This window comes from Jatropha curcas, chromosome 7 (genome assembly GCF_041381405.1).
Source record: "Jatropha curcas cultivar XTBG-Jc1 chromosome 7, XTBG_Jcur_1.0, whole genome shotgun sequence".
Lineage (NCBI taxonomy): Eukaryota > Viridiplantae > Streptophyta > Magnoliopsida > Malpighiales > Euphorbiaceae > Jatropha > Jatropha curcas.
Window position 1 is genome coordinate 29,092,370 of NC_143157.1, and position 16,518 is coordinate 29,108,887.

A 16,518-nucleotide genomic window follows, 5' to 3' on the forward strand; every position below is an offset into this window, starting at 1 on the left:
GGAAAAATATTTGCAATAAAACTTAAACTTATATAACCTCTCTGTCTAATTAAGACTCATCATTTCTTTTTTTTTTTTTATTTTACTCATTATTTTAGAAATTTAAGGAAGTATTAATATTTTATCGATTAAATTCAATTTTAAATGAACCTTATGACCGAGCCGAAAAATAATTGTGGATTCATCGAATCAAATCGGCCGAAGCATTTGGTCACCTTTAATTTTCAAATTATTGAATATAGGGAAAGAAAGCTGCAATCAAATTTATTGTTACTATATTTATAATTTTCATCCAATTTTGTACAGGCAGCTAATTAATCAGTCATAACCATTCTTAAGAGTCCAACTAAGACATGCACGGGATTTACCAAATTTCTTGTAAGAATGAGGATAAGTTTTTTACAAGTCATAGTGATACTTACAGCCACTGTCTGACAAGAACTTTTGGAAAAGAGGCTACCTAGGGAATGCCTTCTTCTATTTTGCCTCTCCCAAACTAGAAATTGTTGAATCAAACAATAGGAATTAAACTTGGAAATTTTCGAAAGGCATAAACAGTTCAAATCAAAACCAAGTAACTCTGTAAAAATGGATTTGCTTTCCCTGGTAGAAAATGATAAACAACCCACAAATGTCCTATGTGTCCAGAAAAAACCAGACAAAATCCTCGGGTTCCCGGGTTTAGAAACACTGCATCCAATCTAGAAACTTATTAGAACCAATCATATTAACATAATATGCAAACGCGGTTTCTATTATTTTATATATTGGTATGTTAGCAAAATAAACTAGCCTGTGAAATTTGAGTGATTCTAATCCATAACGTTCTTGAAAAAACAATGTCGGAGATGGAAGAACGAGGGACAGAGCAACGACAAGAGAGTGGCCCTGTTAAAAAAGAAAAAGACTTGTTCGATATGGAGGCCGGTGGAAGCAATAGCTCTTATAGAAACCATCAGGTAATTGGTTTCTTTAACTTACATGAAGTCAGAATATTTTATTTATGATTGTTTTGAGTTCGGAAATTCATTAATTTACAACTGTTGGTTATGCAGGTAGAAGATTGGAGAACTGTTTTGAAGCTTGCATTCCAATGCATAGGTGTAGTTTATGGCGATTTGGCTACTTCTCCACTGTATGTGTTTCCTGGGGTTTTCCAGAATGGGATAAAGCACAATGATGATCTTCTTGGTGTTTTATCTTTGATTTTTTACTCCATTATTGTCATCACTCTGATTAAGTATGTGTTTATCGTTATGTCTGCAGACAATAGTGGAGGTGGTAAGCTTCATACTGTAAATAATAACTTACCAAAAACCAAGCAAGACATATATATGTAAATGATCTTCTTAAATTTTGTCACTTGCAGGAGGGACATTTGCTCTGTATTCTTTGATATGCCGACATGTCAGGGTGAGTTTGATACCAACTCAGCAGTCACAGGATACAGAAGCTTCCATCTATAACTCTGATGCATCAACAATGGCTTCATATCTAAAATCATGGCTAGAAAATAGCCATATAATGAAGTACGTTCTTCTGATCACAACCATGCTCGGTGTGTCCATGGTCCTTGGAGATGGAATTCTCACACCTTGCATATCTGGTAATTAAATATTGACCGATAAAAAGAGAGAGAAAAAAAAAAAAAAAAAAAACATGATCGTCCCTGTCAAAATGAAGTTATAAAAGTATTTGAATTTGTGGGTGCAGTGCTATCGGCTGTGGGAGGTCTTAAATTGGCTGTACCTTGCCTTGAACAAGACGCAATAATGTGGATTTCAGTGGAGATCTTGATTGTCTTGTTTCAAATTCAAAGATTTGGAACACATAAAGTTGGGTACAGTTTTGCTCCAATTCTTGCACTATGGCTTGTTTTGATTGCATTTATTGGGGTTTTCAACTTCTTCAAGCATGACCCAAGTACAATCAAAGCTCTCAATCCGATATACATTATACAGTATTTTCAAAGGAATAAAAAGGATGCTTGGATTTCTCTTGGAGGTGTCATTTTATGCCTTACGGGTTCTGAAGCTCTGTTTGCTGATTTGGGTCATTTCAACATTCGCTCAATTCAACTGAGCAGTTGTGTTATACTGGTTCCCTCTGTATTGCTTGCCTATCTTGGCCAATGTTCCTATCTTCGCAAAAACAGTTCTCATGTTCCAAATGCATTTTATAGCTCAATACCAAGTCAGTATTATTTTCTCTTGTAGCTCACTAAACGTTCTCTTAGTACTCTGTTTCGTAATATTTTATTACTGGTAATTCAAACATTATGGATTTTGGTTTTTTTTTTTTTATTCATTATTAGAGTTTCTTTGGTGCAGAAACATTGTATTGGCCACAGCTTGTTCTAGCTATATCGGCAGCCATTATTGCTAGTCAATCATTAATCTCTGCTTCATTCTCTATCATCCAACAATCTGTAGAACTTGGTTGTTTCCCTCGAGTCAAGGTTGTTCATACATCTGCAGAATATGAGGGACAAGTTTATGTGCCGGAGATCGACACTGTTCTAATGATTGCTTGTGTAGGAGTCACTCTTGGCTTCAAAAACACTATTCAACTCAGCAATGCATATGGTAATTAATTAAGGATTAATTAATTACTAATTAATATATCTGTATGTACTAATTCTTTAATTTTCTTCTTACAGGAATTGCTGTGACATTTGTTTTTGTAATTACATCTTCATTCCTCGTTCTTGTTATGGTTATGATATGGAATACAAATATAATTATCATAATCATCTACATATTAACCGTAGGTTTAATAGAGTTGTTGTATTTGAGTTCTTCACTGTACAAGTTTGCTGATGGAGGATATTTTCCTTTATGCTTAGCCTTTGTTCTGGTCTCTGTCATGTTCATATGGAATTATGGATATAGAAACAAATACATTTACGAGCTGGAAAATAATATTGGAGTTGAAAAACTTACTGATATAGTCTCAAATACAAGAATCCATCGAATGGATGGTCTTGGTTTATTCTATACTCAGCTTGTTCAAGGCATATCTCCTATATTCCCTCGTTATGTGTCAAGTATTCCAGCTTTACATTCAGTTCTTGTATTTGTTTCCATTAAGTTTCTGCATATTAGTAAAGTTCCTGCAGAAGAAAGGTTTCTGTTTCAAAGAGTAAAGCCAGGAGAATTAATATTTCGATGTGTTGTGAGATACGGATATGCAGATTCAAGAAAGGATCAAGAGGCTCTATTCGAGGAAATGTTTGCCAATCAGCTGAGGGAATTTATTCAAGAAGATAATAGCAATAATGGCGGAGAAGATATGCAGAGGGAAATGGCTTTGGTTGATAAAGCTTTAAGAGATGGTATTGTTTATTTGATGGGTGAAGGTGAAGTTGTGGCTGCAAATGGGTCTAGTTGGGTTAAGAAATTCACTATAGATTATCTCTACAACTGGTTAAGCTGGACTGTGAGACAACCTGATGAAGCTTTTCTGATTCCTCGCAAGCAATTACTCAAAGTAGGCATGGCATACGAGGTTTAGATTGTTCTGACCAGTTCTCAATCAAATGCCTTCTCCTGATAATAAATAAAATACTGTTTTTTAGCTCACAGGATTGAAAATCTTGCTGGTTATCAGTGAGTTATGGCAGAAGTATATATTAGAATGTTTGCAGGATTGTAATCTTGGTGTTTTAACAGCCCCTTAACTAGTTACCAGATATTATTGTTTCAATTTTCTTTCATTTATACAGAAATCGAGTTGCAATTAAATAAACCAAGCTAGACAAGAAGTAGCATTTCGTGCAAGAGACGATGAAACTAAGTCCAGCATGGCAGAAACAACTTACTAACCAATTTTAATTCATTTCTTTTACAGCTAGGCTAAGCAGTGAAAATTTGGACTCGTACGTATAAATAAATAATATAACAATTTAAACTCGTATAGATTATTAATTCATTTAATTTAATAATATAACAATTAATTAACAACGTAAAAAAAAAGAAAAAGAAAAGAAAAGGTATTTTACATTGACAAGTAGTTGTATTCTAAAACAACTTGGACTCCTACGAAACTAAGTGATTAAGGTAACTGAGTAATCAAATTCAACGAATTCTGTAAATGCACGCTTACGCGTTAAGCGATTAATATCCAACCAAGAAAACGCGGTTTCTATAAATACACTTTACGTATGATTTATTTCAAATAAAAACACTCTCACATCTCACCACACTCTGCACACACTCTCACATCTTCTCTCATTTTCTTTTCATTTGTGTGTGTTGCTGCGTTAGGCTATAGCCTATTTACAGGCAAGTAATACTTAGTGGCCAAGAATGATTCTATGGCTAATATGTTGCCATTTTCTCCTCTAATGGCAAATTGCCAATTTCTCCACCAAAGGAATGTGACATCTGGCTTTATTTTATATTTATTATTATTATTATTATTATTTTACTTTAATTAGTGATGATCTTTAACATTATATATACTGTGCATATTTGCAAAACAAACAAGACTGAAATTTGGGTGATTTTGCTTCATAAAGTTTTCGTGTAAAACGATGGGAGAGGTAGAAGAAGTGCAAGAACTAGATGACAATCACCAACAAAACGGACAGGGGAAAGGCCTTATTAAAAAAGAAAAAGATTCATTCGATATGGAGGCTGGTGGAAGCAATAGCTCTTATAGAAATCGTCAGGTAATTGGTTTCTTTTAACTTACATGAACTCGGAATATTTTATCTATGATTTTTTTGAATTTTGGAAATTGATTAATACAAATGAACCCGGCTCGCAAGAAAGAAAGCAGCTTAAAACAAACAGTCAGAATTCGGTTTGAGTGTTCAAGTGAGAGTCACCTCCAATTGACAACTATTGGGTATGCAGGTAGCAGATTGGACAACTGTCTTGAAGCTTGCATTCCAATGCATCGGAATAGTTTATGGCGATTTGGGTACTTCTCCATTGTATGTGTTACCTGGAATTTTCCAGGATGGGATAAAGCACAGTGATGATCTTCTTGGTGTTTTATCTTTGATCGTTTACTCCATTGTTACTATCAGCTTGATTAAGTATGTGTTCATCGTTTTATCTGCAAACGACAATGGGGATGGTGAGCTTCATACTAAATAATTTAAACTAATAGTAATTTTATCAAGAACAAAGTAAAAAAGAATAACTGATTATATATATATATATATATATATATATATGATCTTATTGAACGTCAATTGCAGGAGGGACCTTCGCACTGTATTCTTTGATATGCAGACATGCGAGAGTGAGTTTGATACCAACTCAGCAGGCGGAGGATAAAGAAGTTTCCACTTACAAGTTCGATTTACCAAATCGGCGCAGTGTAAAAATGGCTTCATATGCAAAATCATGGCTAGAAAATAGGAATGTAATGAAGTATGTTCTTTTGTTGACAACAATAATTGGTGTGTCGATGCTCCTTGGAGATGGCATTCTTACACCTTGCATATCTGGTAACCAAAATATATTTTTATGTACATTTTCTAAATCATGACCATAATGTCAAAATAAAATCATAAAAAGGTTTGAATTTGGGGGTGCAGTACTATCGGCAGTGGGAGGTCTTAAAGTCGCTATACCTAGCCTTACAGAAGATACAATAATGTGGATTTCAGTGGTGATTTTGATTTTCTTATTCCAAATTCAAAGATTTGGAACACATAAAGTTGGGTATAGTTTCGCTCCAATTCTTGTACTATGGTTTCTTCTGATTGGAATTATTGGGATTTACAACTTCTTGAAGTACGATCCTAGTGTAATCAAAGCTCTTAATCCATGGTGTATTATACAGTATTTTCAAAGGAATAAAAAAGAAGCCTGGATTTCTCTTGGAGGTGTCGTTTTGTGCCTTACAGGTTCAGAAGCATTGTTTGCTGATTTGGGCCATTTCAATATTCGCTCAATACAATTAAGCAGTAGTGTTGTGCTGGTTCCCTCCGTATTGCTTGCTTATTTTGGCCAATGTTCCTATCTTCGCAAACATAATGCTGATTTTGCCTCCGCCTTTTATAGCTCAATTCCAAGTCAGTATTGTTTCCTTTCCTTTCTCACTGGACCTTCCTTGTTATTGTTATGTTATGGATTTTCATTGTTTGGTGCAGAAGCATTGTATTGGCCACAGTTTGTTCTAGCTATATTGGCGGCCATTATTGCTAGTCAATCATTAATCTCAGCTTCCTTCTCCATTGTCCAACAATCTCTAGCACTTGGTTGTTTCCCTCGAGTCAAGATTGTGCACACATCTTCAAAATATGAGGGACAAGTTTATGTGCCTGAGATCAACACTCTTCTAATGATTGCCTGTGTATTAGTCACTTTTGGCTTCAAAAACACTGTTCAAATAGGCAATGCATATGGTAATTAGTTAAAGATATAATTTTGATTATTTAATTTAAGTTTAATATCTTGACATTGACTAATTCTTTAATTTTATTCTTACAGGAATTGCTGTGACATTTGTTTTCGTAATTACATCAGCATTACTTGTTCTCATTATGGTTATGATATGGAAGACAAATATAATTATCATAATCTTCTATATATTAACAATAGGTTCAATAGAGTTGCTATTTTTGAGTTCTACACTATACAAGTTTGTCGATGGAGGATACCTTCCTCTACTATTTGCCTTCGTTGTGGTCTCTATTATGTTCATATGGAATTATGGCTACAGGAAAAAGTACATGTACGAGCTTGAAAATAAGATTGGAGCAGAAAAGCTTACTGATATAATCTCTAATACAAGGATCCATCGGATTGAAGGTCTTGGTTTATTCTATACTCAGCTTGTTCAAGGAATATCTCCTATATTCCCTCGTTATGTGTCAAGCGTTCAAGCTTTACATTCAGTTCTTGTATTTGTTTCCATTAAGTTTCTGCATATTAGCAAAGTTCCTGCAGAGGAAAGGTTTCTGTTTCAAAGAGAAAAGCCAGGAGAATTAATATTTCGATGTGTTGTGAGATATGGATATGCAGATTCAAGAAAGGATCAAGGGGCTGAGTTCGAGCAAATGTTGGCCAATCAGTTGAGGGTATTTATTCAAGAAGATAATAGCAATAATGATATGCAGAGGGAAATGGCTTTGGTTGATAAAGCTTTAAGAGATGGCGTCGTTTATTTGATGGGCGAAGGTGAAGTTATGGCTGCAAATGAGTCTAGTTGGTTTAAGAAATTGATTGTAGATGATCTCTACAATTGGCTGAGCAGGAATGTGAGACAACCTGATGAAGTTTTCTTGATTCCTCGCAAGCAATTACTTAAAGTAGGCATCACTTACGAGGTTTAAGATGTTGAAGTCAGGTTCAATCAATTGCCTTTTACTGATATTAAAGTTGAGTTGGGGCTCAGAAGTGTTATTTAGAACCATTTGCATATTTGTAATGACAAATTTAGATTCCAATAAACTTCTGAAACCATACTGCAGGTTTCTAATCTTTCTGTGTTAGAGCATTTGATTCTGCTTTTTGGTGGTCATGTTGTCATATTACAGCAACAAAGTCTTGTTGGTATGATGCTGGAGAAAGTGTCTACTCCTTTGAGATCATCTAGGTACAGAATGACCTTCCTCAGAATAGCATTCATAAGATCTGTCTCATTTTCTTTAGAAAATGCTTAATTTGGCTTGTTTAATCTTCAAGCATCTGATAAAATCTTCTCCTGAGAATAGCATACGATCCTTCTCATTTGTAACATTTTTTTCCCTTGGAACATGAAACTCCAGCGGGTGCAAATGATTGAAGGCTTAGTGGAAAAATCATGGTTATCTTTAATTACATCATAGTTTTGTTGTAACTATAAATTAAATTTTTATTAATAAAATAAATAGTAAACTCATTTGTCAACCATAATAATTTGATTTAATTCCAAAAAAACATCGATTAAAAAGGAAAATATATTTCTATCAATATTCAATAATAGGAAAAAAAATATTTCTATCAATATTGAATTTAAAAATATTCAATAATACTATTAAATTAGAAAATATCTACACATTGTTTGGGTACATCAAAACAAATATTCTTCCCGAAATCAATAATAGTTACTCCTTGCGGTGATGAAGGACTATTGGCTCTCATGTTCCATTTTTTTTTTTTTTTTCTTTTCATGCATCGATCTTTCCCATTTCTTAACAACTCAAAAAAGACCAACCCCAATTATATTTTAAATCGAAATTTGTATTATTGTATCGAAATAAGATCAAGATGTGTAATTTTTTTGTCATTCCACTTCTCACTAGTGGTTTGTGAAATCAAATCAGAAATTGCATATCCTCTTAAACTCGCTCAACAAATCGCATAGTTCAGAGGATATTATATATAACTATAAGATTGAGATTAATCAATAAATCTCATCATACAATCAATTAAACCCCATGTTTCAGAAAAATATGAAATCATAATATGATCTACCAGAAGTCTAATGGCCATTTCTAGCTAAAAGAAACACTTACCTAACTAAGATGGCCTTGAACTTCTAGAGCTATTCCTCTTATCAACTGGGTCAAACTTCAATGGAGCTCGATTTTCTTCAGTAATAGTATTATTATTGCTACTGCTTCCCTTCTCTTGATTAGCTCTATCTCCTTCTATTTCCCTATATCTTTGTAAGTACCTTCTTAAAGGCTCTGCATAGTCATCAAACCCTAGAGCTCCCATAGCCCAACAAATATCATCTCCATTGACAGTCTTCCCTCTTTCCTTTCGACACTTCCCAGAGGCTTCACTGGTCACAAAACTAATGAACTCAGAAACGCATTCTTGTATAGTTTCTTTAGCTTCTTTTGAGATTTTTGCATTAGGAGGCAAAATTTGCTTCATAATCCTCCCGACGTTGGCTATTTGCAACAACCGGTCTTGCTTTTTGATCCACCGTCTTCACTTGAACCACTAGCTCCAACGTTATTATCTACCATTTCTTGATGAAAATAACCTAATTGGTCCTCCTTAATCTCAACCTAATAACCTTCTTTCTTCCTTCTAGGTCAACATCCATTTATATATATATATATATATATGTTCACAATATTTGTAAAACCATGGTAAATTTATTCTTAGGTAATAATGCAAGTTAGATATTTGCCTATTCTGTTATCTTTTGAAATTCAATTAACCATCTTGGTTTCTTGTGACTCCTCTGCAGATGGATGCTGTTCAAGTGAATCACGATTGGAATTGCATTGGAGATGATTCTACTGAGCAATCACTTTATGCACAGGCTCTTGGTATAAGTGATGCCTATAGAGATCCTGAGCTGCTTCCTCAGATTGGAGATCAGTACCAGGTTGAAATTCCACCTCTTATGACAGAATCTGCCTATCTCTTGCTCACAGAGAAGGAAAATGATTCAATAATTGGTACTTCCCACGATTTTTTAGTGGGATTGCCCATATCATTAATGTGGATCAAGGAGGAAGAGGAGAACCCTAAACAGGAACCACAAGAATTTCCTGGTGATTTGAATGGCTTGCCCAATAGAAAAGAAACTATAAAATTCGAAAGCATTAGAGAGACACAGATTTTTCCAGGAGGTGATTTACAAGTTAAGACTGAGCCTAAGGACATCACACTAGCAGGTGGTTTAGAAGTCAGAGAACCTGTAGAGTTAGATATGCAGGAAGAAAAGACGAATCAAATGTGTCCACAGCATGGGGGCAAAGGCTATCGAATGGTTCCTGGTTCTTTTGGTAGTATATGGAATGATTTGGAGGAGGCGAGTTTTCTTCGTGGTTTATACATTTTTGGAAAAAATCTTATTCAAGTAAAGAAATTTGTTGGGAGCAAAATATGGGAGATATACTTTCATTTTATTATGGTAAGTTTTATAGGTCTAACAGATACTATAGATGGTCAGACTGCCGAAAAATAAGAAGCCGAAAAATTAATGATGGTATTGGCTGGGAGGCCAGGCCAGTGGCTCTGCTCCAAAATCACAGTGACAGTACCTGCCGGTGGACCTTGGCTCTTTCCTTTGGTGATTACTGACCAGGGCCTCCTTTCTCCGTCTCCTTCATCATACATTTGCCTGCCACGTGGAAGCCTTCTTAATATTTTGATCGTTGGCCGGGCTGAGCCATAAAGCCAACAACTGTTCTATCATAGAAATGGATAATCACTATATCGTCTCAAGAAGCTGACATGAGAATTCTCCTCTCTTTTACACTTTTTGTTTTTTTAATCGAAGAGGAGATAGAATTCAAAAGGAATTTGAATGAGCGAAATGTCATATCCAATTTATTATTTTTCCAACTATGCACCAACTATATATATCTGATAACTATACTGGACAAAATACAGCAGAGCTACCCACTCTGCATTCTGTCATCACTCTTTTACTTGACCTTGTTTTCTTTTTATTTTGGAAAAGAAAAATCTAGTGGACGCAAATATTTCCAAATAGATTGAATCAGCAACTACTATGCATGAAAACCAACCTTTTTGCTAAGCCATGCACACGAACCACTCCAAACAACATGTGCTTCAAAATAAAACCTTACAAACCTTATTTTATTACTTGTTATTATCTTCCTTTTGTTTTAGCAACATGTGGTAATTGTTAGGTTTTTCTTTTTTTAAGTACGAAAATAATATCATTTGGGATTCGTGGCTCATAAATGTCTTTCTACGGATTGATTCGTTAACCTTAAAGAGAACGCGCTCTCATTTGAGCTGCTTCTTATATATTTTTATTTGTTAATAAAAGGAAGTAAATATAACTCTTTCAAGTTAACCCTAATCTTTTTTTTAAGTGCAAAAGGTACTATATCGTCCAGCCATTATTGTCTTGTATGGATAAGGCTCTTGTATATGAACACGTGTCTAAAAGAGAAGGAATTGAAATCCACCACAGCAGTAGTTGAAGTTATTACTTTTAGTTGTTACATGCCATAGTCATTGAAACCCATTCCTTGTTTGAATGGGTTGCAATGCACTTTTTCAGTGTCTAGTCAGTTTCTGCAATTGCTTTGCTTCTTCTTTTCTTTAGAGAGGAAGAAGTCGACATGAAGGTAAAACAATTAAATGCGGGATGTTCGGCGTATCATGACTTTGTGGTCCTTCTAAATAAATAAACGAGAAAAATTAGGTGTAGGCATATACCTAGTTGAAACTAAGCTAACCTAGTTCTTATACTGAAATTATAAAACATAGTTTCGTGGCAGTGGAAGGTTAGTATTGTTCATCTTTATATAATTATGAAAGTGATGTCTTGGAACTTGAAGCTCAAGCTTAAAGAAATGATGCCACATGTGATATTTACCTAAAGCTTTCGCAAACCGCGAAAGACTCTAAATTTCAAATCTTTAATGTTACAAGTAAAGTTCACATAAAAAATTTTACTTATAATATTGCCTGGTTTGCTTTTTCTCTTTATAAAGCAAAATATATAAATATATTAAAAGACGTCTAAAATTTGTCTCTTAATTAAAAACAATTGTCTCCGATTTATGCTTCAATTGCAATGAAAAATTTTATATATCTATAATTCAACGGTTCTTGATCCTACCTTGTACCTCCATCATCTTCAGGGTCTTCTTTTGGCCGGCATCCTTCAATGATAAATAATTTCTTACACCTATGGCATGGCCTAAATTTCCATTGCAATTGAAGCATAATCCCTTTCCCTCCTCTCTTTTAACTCGGCTGGAGTAAGCCATTTTATAGGAATATGGCTTGAAGGAGGAGTGTGAGTAGAGAATTAGCCACAGGTTTTGCTGCCTCTAGTTGAGGGGCACGACGAAGGATCTGATATTTTGCTTCATGCAATCTTGCTAAGCCGATGGCAGATGTGAGGATAGTTGGTTTGCAAGCTTGGACGTCGATTTTGATATTTTCCTTAAGGCCACTCACAAAACAACTAACTTGCTGTGTAGGTGTTAGTGGCTCAATGCGAGCCAATAATTTTTCAAATTGGTTTTGGTACTCTTGAACAGAAGAAGTTTGCTGTAACTTGGTTAAGTCTCTAAAAAAATCTTCATATTGAGTAGGACCGAACCTACTATACAATCCCTGTTTGACATCCCTCCAAGTAATGAGTGGCGTCTCCTTCTTCATCCGTTGAACCACGTTTGTGCCACATCTTCAAGATTAATGGAAGCCAACATTACCCATTCTTGCTCTGGAACTCGATGAAATTCAAAAAATTGCTCAGCCCTGCAAATCCATCCAGTTGGATCCTCGGACCCATTATAACGTGGGAATTCTAACTTCACCAATTTAGGAACCCAATTGCCATGAGAGTTACCTTCATGATTGATAGATGAATTTTTGCTTAGACCAGTTGAGCTCTCCATAACATGAGTAGTTGTTAGAGCATCCAACCTAGCATTCATGGAAGCAAACATGTCTTGTACTTCCTTCAATATCTTTTCTTAGCTAATACACAAAGCTGTGACTTCACTTTCTAAGCGCCCCAATCTTTGTTCTTCCATGCCTGGCTCTGATACCAAGTTGTCACGTGCCTGAGTCTAGGACCTGGTTATGGGTCTATGAAGAGGAAAAGGATCTCTTTTAGATTGGTGGTGCTTGTGTTTACCTATGGAGTTTTAGTAGAAAATAAAGCGTAATAGCTTTGGTTTAATTCGAGGAAAACCAGACTTCCAAGATTCTCACAGAGAGTAAAAAACAAATAATGAGTTGTCCCCTTTTTATTGCTAACTGGTTATTTATAAGTACAACTAAACTACTTTCCCTATTAAAATGCAGTGCTAGCAAAATTAAAGGAAACTACTCAGCAAAAATAAAGGAAACAAATAACGGTGATAAGACTTATTCAAACTCTAGTAACTGCCATAATAGTAGCCCAAATAGACGCATGACATCCTTTCCCCCTAGACAACACCCTTGTCCTCAAGGGAGGCTTCTGGAAACCTTGTCTTCGTTGCTTGATAATCTTCCTAAGTAGCTTCAGCAGGCAAAAGTCCTTGCCAATGCACCAAGATCTCTTCTTTATTTCTTCTAATTCTTCTGTCTAAGACTACTTGCGGAGCTACTGTCATGGAATCTTCACCTGCTGGAATAATTGGCAAGGATTCTTGTATCTTCACATCAACTCCCACTTTCTTCTTCAAATGAGAAACATGAAAAACAGGATGAATCCTTGAGCCTACAGGCAATCTCAACTTGTATGCCACTTGACCAATCTTTTCTATTATCTCAAATGGTCCATAATATTTTAGAGACAACTTAAGATTCTTGCAAAGTGCCACTGTCATTTGCTTGTATGGCTGCAACTTGAGGAAGATAAATTCTCCAATTTCGAAGCTTCTTTCATTTCTGTGGGTATCATAGTATTTTTTTTTTCATTCATTGTTGCGCCTCAAATAATTGGTGTTGCAACTCTTTCATGACCAATTCTCTGTTTCTTAATTCTTGGTCCACTGCTTCCACTTGAGAGGTCCCTGGAACATAGGTTAGAAGAGTTGGAGGAGCCTTGCTATACACAATTTCATATGGAGTTGCTCTAGTAGAAGAGTGAAAACTGGTGTTATAGCAAAATTGAGCCCAAGGAATCCATCGCACCCACTCACTGGGCTTATGACTAGTGAAACAACGAAGATACATCTCTATCACTCTGTTAACTGCCTCCGTTTGCCCATCAGTCTGGGGATGATAAGCAGAGCTAAAGTTGAATCTGGTATTCTGTAAATTAAAAAATTATTTCCAAAGATGCTAGTGAAGGTAGGGTCTCTGTCACAAACAATACTCTTAGGCATCCCATACAATTTAAATTTTGCTCAAAAAATACTCGAGCTACCTCCAACGCAGTATAAGGATGAGAAATTGGAATAAAGTGAGCAAACTTAGAAAGCCGATCAACAACAACAAAAATAGTTGACTTTCCTTTGGAGATGCGCAGTCCCTCCACAAAATCCATATATATATCAGTCCAAACTTGAGTAGGAACTGGAAGTGAGTGCAATAAACCTGCTGCCTTAACATTTTCAGCTTTGTTCCTTTGACAAACATCACATGCTCTAATGAATTCCCGCAAGCTATTCTTCATCTTTTGCCAGTAAAAAACTGACTTCATCCCGTGAAGGGTCTTATGGTACCCTTCATGAGTGCTGGAATGCATTTCCTGTAACATCCCTTCCCGGTCCACCCGTTAACTCAAATGAACCGAGCTGAGACGCTACAATCTGGTTGAACCTATGTCCTTTCATGCTAATATCATGTTGTATGCTGATTATGATGTCAAGCTGTTGCTTTTTACATTAGGAAAATATAGATATGTACTTAATATTTTTACAAGACATGATACTAATTTTCAAAATGAAATGGGCCCAACTGTGTGCCCTGTACATGCCATGATAAGGATAGACAGAATCAAAATATCCAAATGAGTAGCTACCCTGAAGACTGAGTCTTCCACAGATGAACTGCAGCAGTTGTAAGCTGAATCTCTACGGTCCAGTCTCGAAACCTACGAGTTAAATAAATAACTCGCTGAGCAAATAATGCTCAGTGGATATCTCAATTTAATAAGAAATAAAACAATAAACATATAAGCACACATATCATTATACTTTCATGATTTTACCTGCTGTTCATGATGCTGTATAAATTTTGCAACTTTTATTAACCATCGTATACTTTATAAATAATAAATCACATAACTGCATGGCTCCATAAGGTTATAGTGAAACCAAAGTGATAAGAAAAACTGTATGAACTGTATGAAACTGGATGAATACTGTATGGCTGGGCTGTTATGGCCCGTATATAAATCATATCCACTCAACAGCCTGTAGCTGGAGTACCAAACTGTATGGGGCGCAGATCTGCTATCCTATGTCGCGACATAGTCTTATCTACGTGGTTTCTGCCTAACCTTAATGCAGCATATTATGTGTATTGTGATAATACAAGAATTATTTAGAAAATATCTAATGAGGAATAATGCATACCATTGATAATGTATAAAGTAACTTGCATGGAAATACTCTAGCTATTGCACCCGCGATGCAATTCTTACTAATATTTATGTAACTAAATTTTACCATTCAGATTAAGGAAATTCTTAGTTTGAATTAAGTTCACTTAGAAGGTAAAATGCAGTAATAATTTTCGGGTGAATGAATCTACATATGCATTCCAACATCATTTCTAATGTGTTCTTGAAATCTGCCAGACAGCCTGTACATGTTTCACAAATCCTATCATAACTCTTTCTGTATACGTCCAATTTAGGTTATTCTAAATTCTATGGTTAGCTAACATCTTAAGGTACAAAGTTTTCTTCTATCACATCTCTTAATTACGTTGGCAAGGTAGTCACATATTGAGCTCAAGTAGCAACTGCCAATCTGCCCTGCTGTTGGTTTCCAGCCTGCCCAGTTTATACTATTTTGGTCATATCTCTCAATTTATAACTCCAATTTAGGTGATTCTACATTCTATGGTTAGCTAACACATTAGGATACAAATTTGTCTTCTACCACATCTCTTAATTACGTTGGTAAGGTAGTCAAACATTGAGCTCAAGTAGCAACTGTCAGTCTGCCCTGCTGTTGGGTTCCAGCCTGCACAAGTTATACTATTTTGGTCACAGATCTCAATATAACTCCAATTTAGGTGATTCTGCCTTCTATGGTTAGCTAACACATTAGGCTACAAATTTGTCTTCTACCACATCTCTTAATTACGTTGGTAAGGTAGGCAAATATTTACCGAAATGAGAAACTTCCAGTCCGTCCAGACTGTTGATTTCCAGCCTGCACAGTCTGTACTATTTTGGTCATATCTCTCAATTTATAACTCCAAATTAGGTGATTCCAAAACTCATGGACAGATAAAACATAGAGGAACAAATAACTCTTCTATACCACTTCCTAATTCCATCGTTAAACAGAGTCAAAATCAGGGTGAATGTACTGGTCAATGGTCCAACAAACTGGGTTCAGCATGAAATCAATATCTACTTCATTCATTCAATTCATCCCATGCTTTATCACCATTTACAGACCTCTAATTCAACATTCAGCAATATATGTTTTCATTATCAACACAGTACACAAGTTTTCATGCAAGAAAATGTGAAAAACTAAAAGAAATATCAACCTTCAACCAAAAGAGCTTTAAATCCTCTTCTTAGCTTCCTTTTCTTCCAACTTTGAGTTCCCCTCTCCTATACATAATAACTCTTAGAAATCATCTAAAATATCACAAAGTATGAAAATCAAGAAGGGCTACTTACTTGGATAGAGTTCTAGGTTGAATTTAGTGTTTAAATCACATGAAAATGGATGGAGAAAGGAAGGAGATGAGAGGAAGATGAAGATGAAGAAGAAGAAGGCAAACTGAAATGGAAGTCTCGTGTAGTCCAAATTTATCTTTGATTGGTGTGTTAAAAATTACAAATAGTACCTATATTTTCCATATGTTACATTTTAATACCTAACTTTATATTTTAGTGCAAGTAAGTCCTACTCCTTATACTTTGATCTTTTGTTTCATTCAAGTAAGTCCACTTCTTTTACTTATTTAAGTTACCCCATTCTACCCCACTCTGGAT

At 35.4% G+C, this 16,518-nt stretch overlaps 3 protein-coding genes and 1 pseudogene across 7 annotated transcripts; 2 read left to right on the forward strand and 2 right to left on the reverse strand.

Moving 5' to 3' along the window:
* Nucleotides 1–768: 768 nt before the first annotated feature.
* On the forward strand, nucleotides 769–3,705 carry LOC149495148 (potassium transporter 5-like). Of its 3 annotated transcripts, none has more exons than XM_089724257.1 (6): nucleotides 769–959; nucleotides 1,056–1,278; nucleotides 1,370–1,606; nucleotides 1,714–2,193; nucleotides 2,331–2,585; nucleotides 2,660–3,705. In XM_089724257.1, the coding sequence occupies exons 1-6, from the start codon at nucleotides 840–842 to the stop codon at nucleotides 3,511–3,513; spliced, it is 2,169 nt and encodes a 722-aa protein (XP_089580383.1). In that variant the 5' UTR covers nucleotides 769–839; the 3' UTR covers nucleotides 3,514–3,705. The 3 variants fall into 3 exon arrangements, with proteins under 3 accessions (XP_089580383.1, XP_089580382.1, XP_089580384.1); XM_089724256.1 differs by having other exon boundaries at nucleotides 770–959; nucleotides 1,056–1,281; XM_089724258.1 differs by having other exon boundaries at nucleotides 770–959; nucleotides 1,056–1,281; nucleotides 3,194–3,705.
* A 482-nt stretch (nucleotides 3,706–4,187) lies between these two features.
* Nucleotides 4,188–7,440, forward strand: LOC105631797 (potassium transporter 5). 3 transcript variants are annotated; one of them, XM_089724254.1, is made up of 6 exons: nucleotides 4,188–4,283; nucleotides 4,520–4,672; nucleotides 4,860–5,085; nucleotides 5,210–5,461; nucleotides 5,552–6,364; nucleotides 6,450–7,440. In XM_089724254.1, the coding sequence occupies exons 2-6, from the start codon at nucleotides 4,535–4,537 to the stop codon at nucleotides 7,292–7,294; spliced, it is 2,274 nt and encodes a 757-aa protein (XP_089580380.1). In that variant the 5' UTR covers nucleotides 4,188–4,283; nucleotides 4,520–4,534; the 3' UTR covers nucleotides 7,295–7,440. The 3 variants fall into 3 exon arrangements, with proteins under 3 accessions (XP_089580380.1, XP_089580379.1, XP_089580381.1); XM_089724255.1 differs by lacking the exon at nucleotides 4,188–4,283 and having other exon boundaries at nucleotides 4,297–4,672; nucleotides 5,552–6,031; nucleotides 6,110–6,364; XM_089724253.1 differs by lacking the exon at nucleotides 4,188–4,283 and having other exon boundaries at nucleotides 4,294–4,672.
* Nucleotides 7,441–8,214: 774 nt separating this feature from the next.
* LOC149495149 (nuclear transcription factor Y subunit B-5 pseudogene) lies at nucleotides 8,215–8,882 on the reverse strand (annotated as a pseudogene).
* A 4,016-nt stretch (nucleotides 8,883–12,898) lies between these two features.
* LOC149495150 (uncharacterized) lies at nucleotides 12,899–13,216 on the reverse strand. Its single transcript, XM_089724506.1, has one exon. It carries the CDS (start codon nucleotides 13,214–13,216, stop codon nucleotides 12,899–12,901), a length of 318 nt encoding a protein of 105 aa, XP_089580632.1.
* Nucleotides 13,217–16,518: the final 3,302 nt, after the last annotated feature.

Coding starts and splice junctions, on each gene's coding strand:
- LOC105631797 (XM_089724254.1), top strand. CDS start 4,535: ATGGGAGAGGTAGAAGAAGTGCAAGAACTAGATGACAATCACCAACAA. Junction 4,673..4,859: donor GCTCTTATAGAAATCGTCAG/GTAATTGGTTTC, acceptor TTGGGTATGCAG/GTAGCAGATTGGACAACTGT. Junction 5,462..5,551: donor TCTTACACCTTGCATATCTG/GTAACCAAAATA, acceptor TTGGGGGTGCAG/TACTATCGGCAGTGGGAGGT.
- LOC149495148 (XM_089724256.1), top strand. CDS start 840: ATGTCGGAGATGGAAGAACGAGGGACAGAGCAACGACAAGAGAGTGGC. Junction 960..1,055: donor GCTCTTATAGAAACCATCAG/GTAATTGGTTTC, acceptor TTGGTTATGCAG/GTAGAAGATTGGAGAACTGT. Junction 2,194..2,330: donor ATTTTATAGCTCAATACCAA/GTCAGTATTATT, acceptor TCTTTGGTGCAG/AAACATTGTATTGGCCACAG.
- LOC149495150 (XM_089724506.1), bottom strand. CDS start 13,216: ATGACAGTGGCACTTTGCAAGAATCTTAAGTTGTCTCTAAAATATTAT.